The following is a 13,268-nucleotide window of genomic DNA, read 5'->3' on the forward strand; positions in this document are numbered from 1 at the left end:
CTGAGAGAGGGAAGGAATCTGCAGAAGAAAAGTGTGAAACTAGCAGAGGTTGGTTCATGAAGTTTAAGGAAAGAAGCCGTCTCCATAACATAAAAGTGCAAGGTGAAGCAGGAAGTTATCCAGGAGATCTGCCTGAGATAATTAATGAAGGTGGCTACACTAAACAACAGATTGCCAATGGAGATGACCCAGCCTTGTATTGGAAGAAGATGCCATCTACAACTTTCATAGCTAGAGAGGAGAAGTCAATGCGTGGCTTCAAAGATTCAAGGGATGGGCTGACTCTCTTCTTAGGGGCTAATGCAACGGCACACTGCAGATGAGGTGGAAACAGCCAGAGAACCAGAATTAGAAGTGGAACCTGAGGATGGGACTGAACTGCTGTGATCTCATGATCAAACTTGAATGGATGAGGAGTCGCTTCTCATGGATGAACAAAGAAAGTGAGTTCTTGAGATGGAGTCCACTCCTGATGAAGATGCTGGGAAGAGTGTTGAAATGATGACAAAAGATTTAGAGTATTACATAAACTTGACAAGGCAGCAGCAAGGTTTGAGAGGAAGGACTCCACTTTTCCAAAGGAGTTCTACAGTGGATAAAATGCTACCAAACAGCATCACATGCTACAGAGAAATCATTCATGAAAAGAAGAGTCCATCCATGTGGCAAACTTCATTGTGGGGCTATTTTAAGGAATTGCTGCAACCACCCCACCTTCAGCAGCCACCACCCTGATCAGTCAGCAGCCATCAACATCGAGGCAAGACCCCCCACCAGCAAAGGTTATGACTCACTGAAAGCTCAAATGATGGTTAGCATTTTTTAGCAATCAAGTATTTTTAAATTAAAATTAAATATGTATATTGATTTTTTTAGACATAATGCTATTGCACACTTAATAGACCACCATACAGTGTAAACATAAGTTTTATATCCACTTAGAAACTGAAACCTTCATTTGACTTCCCTTATTGTGATATTTGCTTTATTATGATATTTACGGGTAGTCTGGAGCCAAACCCATAATATCTCCAAGGTATGCCTGTAGCACAAATAAAGTATTCCTTCCTTTTCCATCCGTTAAGGGGTTGGACTTCCTGAGATATGTAGTGTATCATTTCTAAAACATTCAGAAGCCTACTCTTTAACAGAGATGACGCATTTACTTTCAACAAATTGGAAAGCTATATTATTTTAGGTGCCTAAAACTTTACCAGCCTATTTTTTCTTAAGACAAAATAAAACAGACTTGACATTGATTTCTAAACTTACACACTTACTGCTATCTCAGTCTAGATAGGTAAGATTCATTTAACTAAATATAGGATTTCAAAAAACTTGGCTTTTCTCCCTGAGCATATACCCCTACTATGAATTGGAGGTGGAGTCATTCATTCATACTGAAGAAAAAAGAAATTCTCAAGGCAAAATATTTCTGTACTAAGTTAATATTTTGAGGGAGCTCTAGAAAGAGAGGTTTGGGGTAAACCATGTTTTAAGAATCAAAAGAGAATGTGAAGTAAATTCTTTCACAGTAGCTTTACAAATGGGAAAAATCAATCTGAAAGAAGTTAAACTGCTTGTCACAGAGTCAGTTTTTGGTTTAATTCCCGCCACTTCACATCCATTCTGGAAAGTTCCTGGAAGGCTTCGTATTTCTACCAGAATCAACATCACTCAAGGTTCTTCATCTGATTTACCTCTTTAGTGACCCAGCTATCCTGTCAACATAAGTATCCATTTGTCATTCTAATGGAAAGACCACAGAGCATACTACTAAGGAGTGATGCTATAATTAACTCCACGGTGATTAACTCTAATTTACTTAGGCCAAAACACAATCACAAATTAAGATAACTGAAAACTTTTGGCTTGATTCTCTCAGCCTGTCCTCACCATCTGAATTTATGAGATAACTGTTCAAACATTCTTTCTTACCTAAGCTATCAGAGATCTGAATCCCATGGTGTATCACATCAACTTTGTCTTCCTGAGTGACGGAGGTCTGGTATTATTATCTCTACGATATTGATTTATAGGTGGGGTGAGGAGGAGGAGCAGAAAGGTGTGAAACAATCACTTTTATAATACTTGGACCCTGGCAGAGGATCTCTAATTTACTAAATCAGGGGATTCTCCAATTCAGTTACACATGATCATTATTGTGCACTCCCTATTGTGTGACATAGGAACTAGGGAAATGAGAAAGGCATATTTTTTGCACCTGGTCCTCATGAAATTTATAAATTAGAAAGGGAAAGAAGGAAACTAAACCAGTATCTTAAGTCAAAGCACTGTGCTGGGCACTGTCCACCATTGTTCATGGTCTTGTTAAGTCCTCACAGCAGACTTTGAAGAATGGGCTACTGATCCCATTTTACAGAGGGGGCAACTGAAGTCCAAAAAGTTTAAAGTAGAATATTCTTCAGCCCTCAAAAGGAAGAAAATTCTAATGCCTGCTACAACGTGGATGAACCTTGAGGATATTATCATGAGATAAGCCAGACACAAAGGACAAATAATTATGATTCCACTTATATGAGTACGTAGAACAGCCAAATTCATAGGGACAGAAAGTAAAATAGAGGTTACCAGACACTGGGGGCGGGAGGAAGTAGGAGTTAGTGTTTAGTGGGAACAGAAACTTTGGGAAGTTAAAAACTTCTGGAGATGGATGGTGGCTGTGGGTTGCACAACAATGTGAACATACTTAATCCCACTGAACTGTACACTTTAAAATGGTAAATTTTATGCTATATTTTACCACAATTTTAAAAAGGGTGAAATTGTCACAGCTTCTAAGTAGAATAGTAAGGAACTGAGATGAGAGATACCGAACATCAAATACCAGGCATTACTCTTACAATGTTGTACAAGCCCTGATATTTATTATTTTTGCTACCTGCTACCTGCTTGTGTGTGCCAATTAATAGTAAGCCCCTTAAAACAAAAAGGGCCATAAAAATGGGGTGGCAGGGGGAGCAGGGTAGGGGAGTAAAAACAACCTTACCCACTCTCCATCCAGGCTTGGGGTAGAAGTGCCTCTTTGGATAGAGCAAGATGGGGCTGTTGAGAGGAAATCTGGTGTTTGGTGCAAGAAACGTAAGTAAAGCATAGGGAAACCAGAACTGTAGTAGTTCTGAGAAGATATTATACTTAACTTTTACTACATCCAGCTCAGCTACATCTTTAAAATCCCACTGATAATCTGTCCCTTTATCCAATTATTCATTCATTCACCAGTCTTACTGTGTGCTAGCTATATGCAAATCTCAGTGACAGGCAAACATAAACAACAATAATGTTATTTGTACCTGTCTTCCAGGGCTTAAATTCTAGTTGGGGTGATCAAATACCTCTGAAAAACTAAGAAACAATACATGGATGAGATGAGTAATGGATAATAGGTTGTATACGAAATAAGTGTACTGAGTCCTCAAGGCAGTAGAGATGAAACGACTCAGAACGGTTCCTGATTCTACCAAGGAGAATGCAGAACTTAGTTGGGCATCCTCCGGAGGGATACATCAGAACTCCTTCAGGTAGGATATAGGTAGGTGAGAGGAAATAGAGGGTATTCTGGAAGGGCAGAATGGTCAATATGAACCAAAGTAAAAGACTAGAAGCAGGGAGTCTGAGCAAGAAATATAATTAGATAATTCAGATTTAGTTAATTTACTACTTTTAACAGTAACTAGAGTTACCCCAGAATTCCTAGGTCAGACAAAGTCTTGTTATAACTGTCAATTTATTGTGGTGAAAAAATAACATAAAAGGTACCATCTTAACCATTTTTAAGTGTACAGTTCAATGATGTTAAGTATATTCACATTGTTGTACAATAGATCTCCAGAGCTTTTCATCATGCAGAACTGAAACTCTGTACCCATGAAACAACAATTGCCCATTTTGCCTCCCCACAGCCCCTGGGGACCACCATTCTATTTTCTGTTTCTATGACTCTGACTTACGTTTGACACCTCATGTAAGTGGAATCAACCAGCATTTATTTGTCTGTCTCGTAACTGGTGTATTTCCCTTAGATAATGTCCTCAAGGTTCATCCATGTTTAGAACATGTCAGAATTTTCCTCCTTTTTAAGACCAAATAATATTCCATTGTATGTATGTACCACATTTTGTTTATCCATTCATCCAGCAATGGTTATTTGGGTTGTTTCCATGTACTGGCTATCGTGAATAATGCTGCTATGAACAGAGATGTGAAAATATCCCTTTGAGTTACTGCTTTCAATTCTTTTGGCTGTATGCCCACAAATGGGACTGTTGGATCATACTACAATTCTATTTTTAATTTTTTGAGTCATTGCCATATTGTTTTCCATAGCAGGTGTACCATTTTACATTCCCTATTGGACAAGGGCTCCAATTTCTCTGCATCCTCACTGAAACTTGTTATTTTGTGTTTTTGAGAATAGTCATCTAATACATGTGAGGTAATAGCTCACTGTGATCTTAATTTGCATTTTTCTAATGGTTAGTGATGTTGAGCATCTTCTTATATGCTTCTTGGCCATTTGTATAATATCTTCGGAGAAATGTCTGTTCAAGTCCTTTGCCTATTTTTTAATTGGGCTTTTGCTTTTTGTTTTTGTTTGTTTGTTTTAAGATTTTCTTTACTCATTTGAGAGAGAGAGAGAGCACAAGCCAGAGGAGGGGCAGAGGGAGAAGCAAGCTCCCTGCCGAGCAGGGAGCCCAACTCCGGGCTTGATCTCAGGACCCTGGGATTGTGACCTGAGCTGAAAGCAGATCCTTAACCGACTGAGCCACCCAGGCACCCCTGCTTTTTGTTATTGTTGGGTTGTATATGGCTATTGGTCTTTAAGATTTTATTTATTTATTTGAGAGACAGAGAGCAAGCGAGAGCATGAATGGAGGGGGATGGGCAGAAGGAGAGGGAGAAGCAGACTCTCCACTGAGCAGGGAGCATGATGCAGAGCTCCATCCCAGGACCCTGGGATCATGACCTGAGCTGAAGGCAGATGCTTAACCAACTGACCCACCCAGGCACCCCTGGCTATTATTTTTTATATTGTATTATAAAACTTTCCAGGCATACAAAAACAAACAAAAAAATAACTTAAGGAACACCTTATACCTACAATTCAACCTAAAAAGGAAAACCTAACCAATCTATTTCAGCTTTCCAATGTCCTCCCACTGACTGCATTCTCTTTCATACTACCAGTACCTACCAAGAGAATTACTATCCAGACTTTGGAGTTATTATTTTCACCATTTTTTTGATACATGTAGTGTATATCTATGTATCTATTCTCTATATAGCATATTTTACTGGCTTTAAAACTGAGCATAAATTGTTTATATTCTACAACTCCATTTATTGGGTTTGTAAGATTCATTCTTGTTGATACATATAGTCTCAATTTATTCACTTTCCTTACTTTATAGCAGTGGTTTTCAAACTTTTTGGTCTTAGGATTCCTTTACCTTCTTGAAAATTATTGAGGATGCTGAAGAGCTTTGGTTTACTGGCTGTTCCATGCAAGGAGAACACGCATGGATTTGGATTAAATCTAAGATATTTGCTGTATCAGAAAATAACACTGAGAAAATTTAAAAACAATTATTTACTAACTAAAAATAACAATAAAATTCCATTATATACAATATCTTAACATAAGCATATTTTATGATAAATATTTTTAAAGCCAACAAATGAGAAATGTGGTGCTCTCTTACGTTTTTGCAAATCTTTTTTAAAAAATTTTTTAAAGATTTTATTTATTCATTTGAGAGAGAGAGTGAGAGAGTGAGAAAGAGAGAGAGCACAAGCCAGGGAGGGGCAGAGGGAGAGGGAGAAGCAGACTCCCCGCTGAGCAAGGAGACCAATGCGGGGCTCGATCCAGGACCCTGAGATCAGGACCTGAGCCGAAGGCAGACGCTTAACTGACTGAGCCACCCAGGCACTCCGTTTTTGCAAATCTTTTTAGTATCTCACTTCATAGAAGATGGCAGGCTTTTCATATCTACTTGTGCATCTAGTCTGTTGCTATTATAACATGCAGCCTCTGGAAAACTCCACTGGACAGAATGAAAATGAAAAGGTAAAAAGGCCTTAGTAGTTCTATAAAATCAGTTTTGAGATGAGAATTCCCTGAAAAAGTCTTGAGGATCTCCAGCGTTCTCAGGACCACACTTTGAGAATCACTGCTTCGGGGCTCGGGGAAGTGCAATGGCTGTTGACGTTTCTTTTTCTCTTCTCTTCTCTTTTCTCTCTTTTTTCTCTTTACTAGTAGGCTCCATGCCCAGCATGAAGCCCAATGCTAGTTTTGAACTCATGATCCTGAGATCAAAACCCGAGTTTGTGACCAAGAGTCACATGCTTAACCGACTGAGTCACCCAGGCACCCCTGGCTCTTGAGGTTTCTATGTGGAACCCTAAATTTAGAAGGCATCTGGCGAGGCCTCACCCCCTGGGTACGGCTGTAGGAAGAGGCACCTATCACTCACCTCCACTGCGGGAATTTTGTCAACTCTTTCTGGGGTTGGTCACAGAAAATGAAAGTGGAAGTTGATTGCAGTATCAGACATTTCTTCCAATAAGTCTCCTATCAAGAATGATTTCCATGAAAAATAATGGAGTCTAATGCTATAAGGACTCATCCGAATCTCCTCTTGGACAGTAAGGATCTGTTCGCATAACCTATAACTAACATTAAAGCAGAGGGGTTATCTGTTTGCGTATCTTAGTAGTAGAATCTCTCATCTCTCTAAGTGATACATATACAAGCTATTTTTAGGAACTTCTATTTCAGACAACAGAGATTCAGATGAAGAAAGCAATCCTCTGAAACAGACCGCTAAACAGAAAAATATTTACCAAACTGCAATTCTGTGCTATCATTTGGATGAGGGGAAAAGACACCCGCTGTTGTGTATGGATATTGTAAACAGACATCAAAGGAGAATTTAAGGGGTCTCAAAGTAAATTTGGATTTCTTTAAGGGTAATGCATTATACCAAGTTTATAACATTATAGTTATGTTTTGTAAGTGGATACCATAGGGTGGATTGAAAAGAATAGGGGATGGTTTAAGAATGACCTCTTCATCTACAGAACATTATAGCAAGAATTATTGCCTTCTGGTTATTCTCTTTTTTCTTTATACATCATTCTTTAAAAGCAACAAATATGAGATATCTAGAACAGGTAAATCCATAGAGACAGAGAGTGGAATGGTGGTTTCCAGGGGTTAGGGGGAGCTAGTAATGGGGAGTTATTGCTTAGTGGGTCCTGAGTTTCTGTTTGGGATGATGAGAAAGTTCTGGAAATTGATCACAGCAGTGGTGAATCTAACTAATATCACTGTACTGTATGCTTAAAAATAGTTAAAAAGGTAAATTTTATGCTATGTGTATTTTTACTATAAGAAAGCAACAAATAATATAAAGCATTTCATTTATTACTGAATTTGCCAACAATCTTTACTCTTTATCTCATTCCTGGGCTGCTTCCTTTCCCATTTCCTAAACTGGCTGTTCCATGCGTGTTCTCCTTGCATCTCCAAAAACATAATTCTGTCTTCTCCATCCTCGGCAGATGGGCTAGTCCATTTTGAGGAGAAAATGGAAGCCACAAGGCACAGATTTGCTCAGCTTCCGTCCCTCTGGTTCAACCTATCTTTATCTCCACCTCTTCCCTCCGGAGTGTCCCAAGTATGATCCTGCCCCTAGCCACATCCCTGGAACTATTCTTTCCCTTTACCCCTTGTCATTCTTGTGATTTCAGCCTCTGTCCCACCCCCATCTGCAAACATGCTCACGCTTCCCATCCCCTGACAACTTCTGACGTTGCTTCTCCTGCAGATATGGGCTCTGACCTTTTCCTTCACCAACAAGCTTTGCAGACCATTTTCATTTCCTCACCTTCCCTTGGCTTCTCCACTTTCTGCCATTTGGCTTCCGCCACCCGCCACCCTGCCAATCCAGCTCTCTCAAAGGCAGGGATGATGCCAGCCTCCAGATCATGGGCTCATTCTTTGTCTTCCTCCTCGCTATCACATGTTACACCGCCGGTCTCCTGCTTGCCTCCTGCTTCCTTCCTTCCATCTCTTGTTCACTCTTAGTCTACTCTGTTGGTTCAGTTTGCTTTGCCTAAGTATTATGGAAAACATCCAGGTTTGGATTTGACTTTTTTTCCGGCCAGTCTCATCCACATTGATGGCTTCAGTGGTCTTCTTAGTGATAACTTTGAAAGGTATGATTTTTTTGATGTATACTGTGTTTTCAGCTATGTATTGGACCACTCCAAGTGATGTTCCACCAGCTTTTCATGCACAACCAAAATAAATACGAATTCTACCATTTCCCCACCACCTATGCCTCTCCTCTCTCCTCTGTCTTGGTCAAGGCAATTACCATTTATTGAGTTGTCAAGCTACACATGTTGGACTATAAGTACTCCTTCACTTTCATCCTTCCCATCCCACTATGTAATAAGTCCTGTGAATTTTATCTGGTTTTTTTTTTTTTTGTACTTGATCCTTACTCTTCAGTATTTTAGTTTGAGAATTTCAGATATTTTCTCTAAATTACTACAATAGATTCCTAATTAATACCAACCCTCTCACCTTTGCATGCTGCCTATTCCTCTTCCACAGTAGCTATAAGAGATGCCTTTCAAAATCTCCTCCACGTTGAAAAACATGGAGCAGCTTCTCCCCTGAAAGCATGAAGTCCAGGCCCAAAAGCCACAAGATCTCTTCATTACAATCAAACATCAAAACTTTAAGAGAATTCAATGATGGCTAAAATTATAGTTTTAAAAAGTGTTTTGGTTTCTTTAGATGTGTTCTTCTAAATAGTTCTGAATTTGTTTTTAGAAAACCTTAAGCAAAACAAATCTTCCCTCACACAACTAAAAAGATGAAAACAGACATAGAATGCTAATTTTTTTTTTTTTTTTAAGAAAAGGCTTAGTAAACACATGGAGGAGATATATGTATAAACCCACAACTGATTTAATTTGCAAAACCACAGCTTTAGCTCAACTAAAGTAAAGATGACTTAGATAAAATACAACCAGAAAACTGAGATAAAAGACACGGGGTAAAGAAGTTAAAGCTGATGGTTCAGCAAGTAAGCATCATGGGCGTAGTACGAAGGTCTGGGAAATTGCTTTGGAAGCTGGTGGACTGAATCCATGGAGCATAATGTTCTTAGTGAGGTCCCTGCTTGCTGGACTAGTGTCATCTACTGGATCACGTCCCTTTCACTTGTGAAGATATGGTCACCTTGATACAGAAGGAGAAGTAAGATTCTTAGGTTGAAGTTGATTTTTTTCAGTTGGCATGGGAGATCACTGGTATTTGTGAAGGTTGTTTTAGAGCCAGAGTTAAATAGTGCGAGTCACGAAGCCTTCAGTATAATCTTGATCCTACCACCAACCAGCTGTAACACCTTGAATGTTCTCCTTGGCTCCGCCGAGCCCCACTCTCCTAGCCTTTAACATGAGGGGTCTGGGAAGAATAACTCATATTTGTACATGCTAAAATTCCATATTTTACTATTTTTATCTCAGTATTATTAAGACTTGGGGAAGATCCTAAGAGATGGTTTTTATCCTTAGGATTTAAGAAAAAGGGGCAATAAAAGACCCTATTTAAAAATTGAGGATGACCATTCTCTTCCCAGAGTATGGGAAATATTTAGAGTACCGAATACATTCTCAAGAAGAGCAAGGCGTGTCGCTTCAGATGTGGCATATGTGGAAGTTGCAAAGAGGACAGGAAGTGAAAGCTTTGGGGCCGGAGCTGCACAAGTGGGAATTAATTAGGCAGGCAAACTTTTAGTTTCCTTCTGCTCACGTGCTTACCTGCTGAAATTGTAGCAACAAGCAGTACAAAGATTTTTTTTTTTTTTTTAAGAAAAGGTGTTGCTCCTTAGTTCCTCATTACCAACAGGAATCCTAAGAGTCAGATTCTACATATATATCTCTATCTATCTCTATCTATCTATCTATCTATCTATCTATCTATCTATCTATCATCTATCTATAGAGAGTAACAAATATTTATTGACCACCTACTGCATCCCAGACCTGTACCAACAAAGGAACACAGTGATGGAGAAGGAGCCCATGGTCCCAGGAAGAACACAGAAGATGAGAATTATACATTATTTGGGACCAGGGAAGGACAGAATATGCCTTTTCTATGTCATCTCATGACTTGTCTGCACCCTTTTTTTTAAACCCTAATTTTGTGGCAGCGAGTACCTATCAGATATTTTTCCTCTCTCTCATTGTCCATAAAAGCAAAGCATTTAGTAACTCTAAGAGGAGGCCACATTCTAGAAAGTTGTCTGTTTAGACCTTTACTTTTTTCCTATTATTTCATAGCACTGTCATAATCTAAATGATCTCATTTATGTACTGTTTACCTTTTTTTTCATTGCCTTTCTCCTCCAAAAGAATGTAGGCTTCACACAGGCCAGGATCTTGGCCCCCTCTTCTCCCCTGTACTCCCAACACCGAGATCAGTCACTGACCAATAATCAGTTATGTGCTTGATCAATTCTTATCTGTTGACTGAATAAATTCCAGCCTTCCTTCTCATGAAGACTTCCATCCTCTCTAAGTTACTGGGTAAGTCCCTCTAACGTGGGAGGGAAGCCTCGTCAGGACAGGCATTTCTAAGAGGACCTGTGTTCCTTTAACTTCTAGTTGGCAGAATTTCAGGTACTGGAATAAAGTGAAGTGAGAACTTTCTGGCAGTGTAACGGGAGGTATTTTGAGATCAAGGAGGAAGTGGCATTCCAAAGGTGGTCACCCTTGGATTTGCTGGGAAGTCCACTTCAAGAAAAAAAAAAAAAAACCTCTGTTCTGTTCACAGCTTCTTCCCTTCCTCTGTGGCTGAATCCATAAGTCCTTTAAGAGTCTTGGGTGCAAGCGGGCACATCAAGGGTCCCCGAAGGACAGAGGGATAAAGTTAAAACAGAAGCCATACAAAATGTAGATACTTTGTTTCTGTCTCTGAGATCACGAATCATGATGTCCTTGCCTTGGTGGTTATTATAAGTTTCCTATTTATATATTTTCAGGGCTATTATTTATATTCAATGAATTGCTCCACCTCTGAAAATTGTCCATTTGCTCAACTATGAAGCATCTATTGTGTTTCCAATTTTATTTTGCAAACCAACAAAAAATGATAAAGTACAGATTTCTTGGGATTTTAAAAATTAATCTTTGAAAAACACTGACAAAAGTAATGTTTTCTTCAATAGAGATATCTCTGAACTTTTCCGAATCTTGTGCTTCAGGAACTTGTCAAATAATAATAATAAATAATAGACCTAAAAAGATCAAAAACTTAATGTGAACCTTATTAGTGATTCATAGATGTGAGAGCTTACTGACTAAAAAGCAAATTACAAAGTCACATCAGGCATATACTAAAAACAATTTAAGTGTATCTCATGGCATAACAATATATCATTCTTCCAATTTCCAGAACAATCCCATAAAGCTGAAGTTCAGACTTCAAAGTGATTACCAAAGCATGTTAATCTGGCTGCATTTCTCACTCATGTTTAATTAAACAATCGTTCCTCTCATAGCTCTTTGCAAGTTACAGCTGTCCGTATACATGTACACGTGTGTGTCCACCTATGACAGAATTTGCCATTTTTAAATGTGCCCAAAATAGTAATTGAGATATAAAGAAGGGAGGAACTCTCAAAATTCACTTCTCAGAATTAATACCACTGTCAGGTAGCATTTTTTTAAAAAATGAGTCAGTAGCGAGAGTATGTTGCCAAATTCGGGCTTAGCCATGTCAAATGGCAAGAACACAGACTACAGCATCAAGCTGCTGGGAGGACATTCCAGCTCTGGCACTTAGGAGCTCTGTGACCTTGAACAAGCTATTTTACTTGTGTCCTCATCTGTAAAATGAGGACAATGAGAGGACCTACCCCAGGTGAGCTAATGGATATAAGCTGACCAGAGCCGTGGCTGGTATAGGGAAAAATATTTTCACTCGATTACTTCCTTTATAGTTGTTCAGTCAGAAGAAGACTATGGGTTCTTTCAAGGTAGGTCTCCCTTGGTCAGGCTTAGCTGTCACCTCACCTCTCCCCAGTCACACCAGGTCCTCTTCGTCACCAAAGCCAAGCACATCACCATCAGTATCATGTTCACGGGATCCAGTCAAGTGAGCTCAGGGATGAAGGTATTCCCCCAAGTGACACAAGTGACATCTCGCCTTTAGGAGTGACGGTCCCCACATGCTTTCCCAGAAGCAGGCTCTTCCGTTCTCTCTGCTCAGCTTCTCCTCTGCCCTCTCGGGATGGATGGTCACTTGCTGAGAGCCACACAGCGCTTGGATCGGGGTGTCCCGTTTCAGGTCCGGGGCACCCTGGAGGGGTGCTCCTTACACATCTCTGCTCCTTACACACCTCTACACATCTCTACCATGGGGCTGGTCTGACGTAAGGCCCTCTGCTGTTTTGTGCTTTCTTAACCAGGACACGCCTTGCTCTTCCCCACATCGAATCGAATTTTCTGTTCTGCTGACTCTGCTTGTTTCTTATCTAGCTCATTCTCCATCTGCAGTCTGGTGGTACTGCACCCGCCACTCGGGCTCTAGCACACAGCTCACCTTCCTCCTCACCACACCCACTGTCTTCCTGTCTGGGGTTCTCTGGAGCCTCTGGCAGGCACTCCACAGCTCTGCCATTGTGCTGGGATGCTGACACCAGTAAATGGTACCAAGCGCTCACGAAGGGGCCTATCTGCTAAAGGCAGGGGCTGGATGCCGGAGCAAGAGACAGATGCCTGCTCTGCATGCATAGGCAGTGGGGTTGGGGAGGGGGCAGTGCCATCACTGCAGGACCCCAGGCACATGGGGGATGTGTTAGTGTTGGGGGGCGGGATTCTGGTGGGAAGCAGGGCATGCCAGCACATGGTCCCATGTGGAGCACTGCTACCCAAGAGGCCGCTGGAGAAGAGGGCATGTAAGACTTTGAGCGGGGAGGCTGGAGGAGCAGGTGGGGGGCAGGGTGGAAAGGGCCTGGCAAGCCGTGCCAAGGGTGTGAATTGCATTCTATGGGTGGTGTGGAGTAACCATGGACTTGTCAAGTGGAGAGCTGCCTTCAGATGGTGTGTTAGCTCCTCTGTCAGCAGAGTGTGGTGTGCATGGGAAGAGCGACATAGAGGCTCCCGCTCCGAAGACCTACATGAGGTCCCCTTCATGAAATGTTTTCCCAGACAGCCTAATGACT

At 40.6% G+C, this 13,268-nt stretch overlaps 1 protein-coding gene across 3 annotated transcripts in view; it reads right to left on the minus strand.

Annotated features, from left to right (window-relative positions):
* The window catches only part of PRKCQ (protein kinase C theta), a 183,870-nt gene that overhangs the window by 156,916 nt on the left and 13,686 nt on the right, over positions 1 to 13,268 (minus strand). The window contains exon 1 of one of the 3 annotated variants that reach the window (XM_078075117.1): positions 12,118 to 12,458. The exons of the other annotated variants lie outside the window; for them this stretch is intronic. Coding sequence (XP_077931243.1) covers positions 12,118 to 12,180 — 63 coding nt within the window. The 5' untranslated portion in view covers positions 12,181 to 12,458. Of the gene's footprint in view, positions 1 to 12,117; positions 12,459 to 13,268 lie in introns of those variants that run through there. 3 annotated transcript variants of the gene reach the window in all.

Source organism: Halichoerus grypus, chromosome 6, assembly GCF_964656455.1.
Source record: "Halichoerus grypus chromosome 6, mHalGry1.hap1.1, whole genome shotgun sequence".
Classification (NCBI taxonomy): domain Eukaryota; kingdom Metazoa; phylum Chordata; class Mammalia; order Carnivora; family Phocidae; genus Halichoerus; species Halichoerus grypus.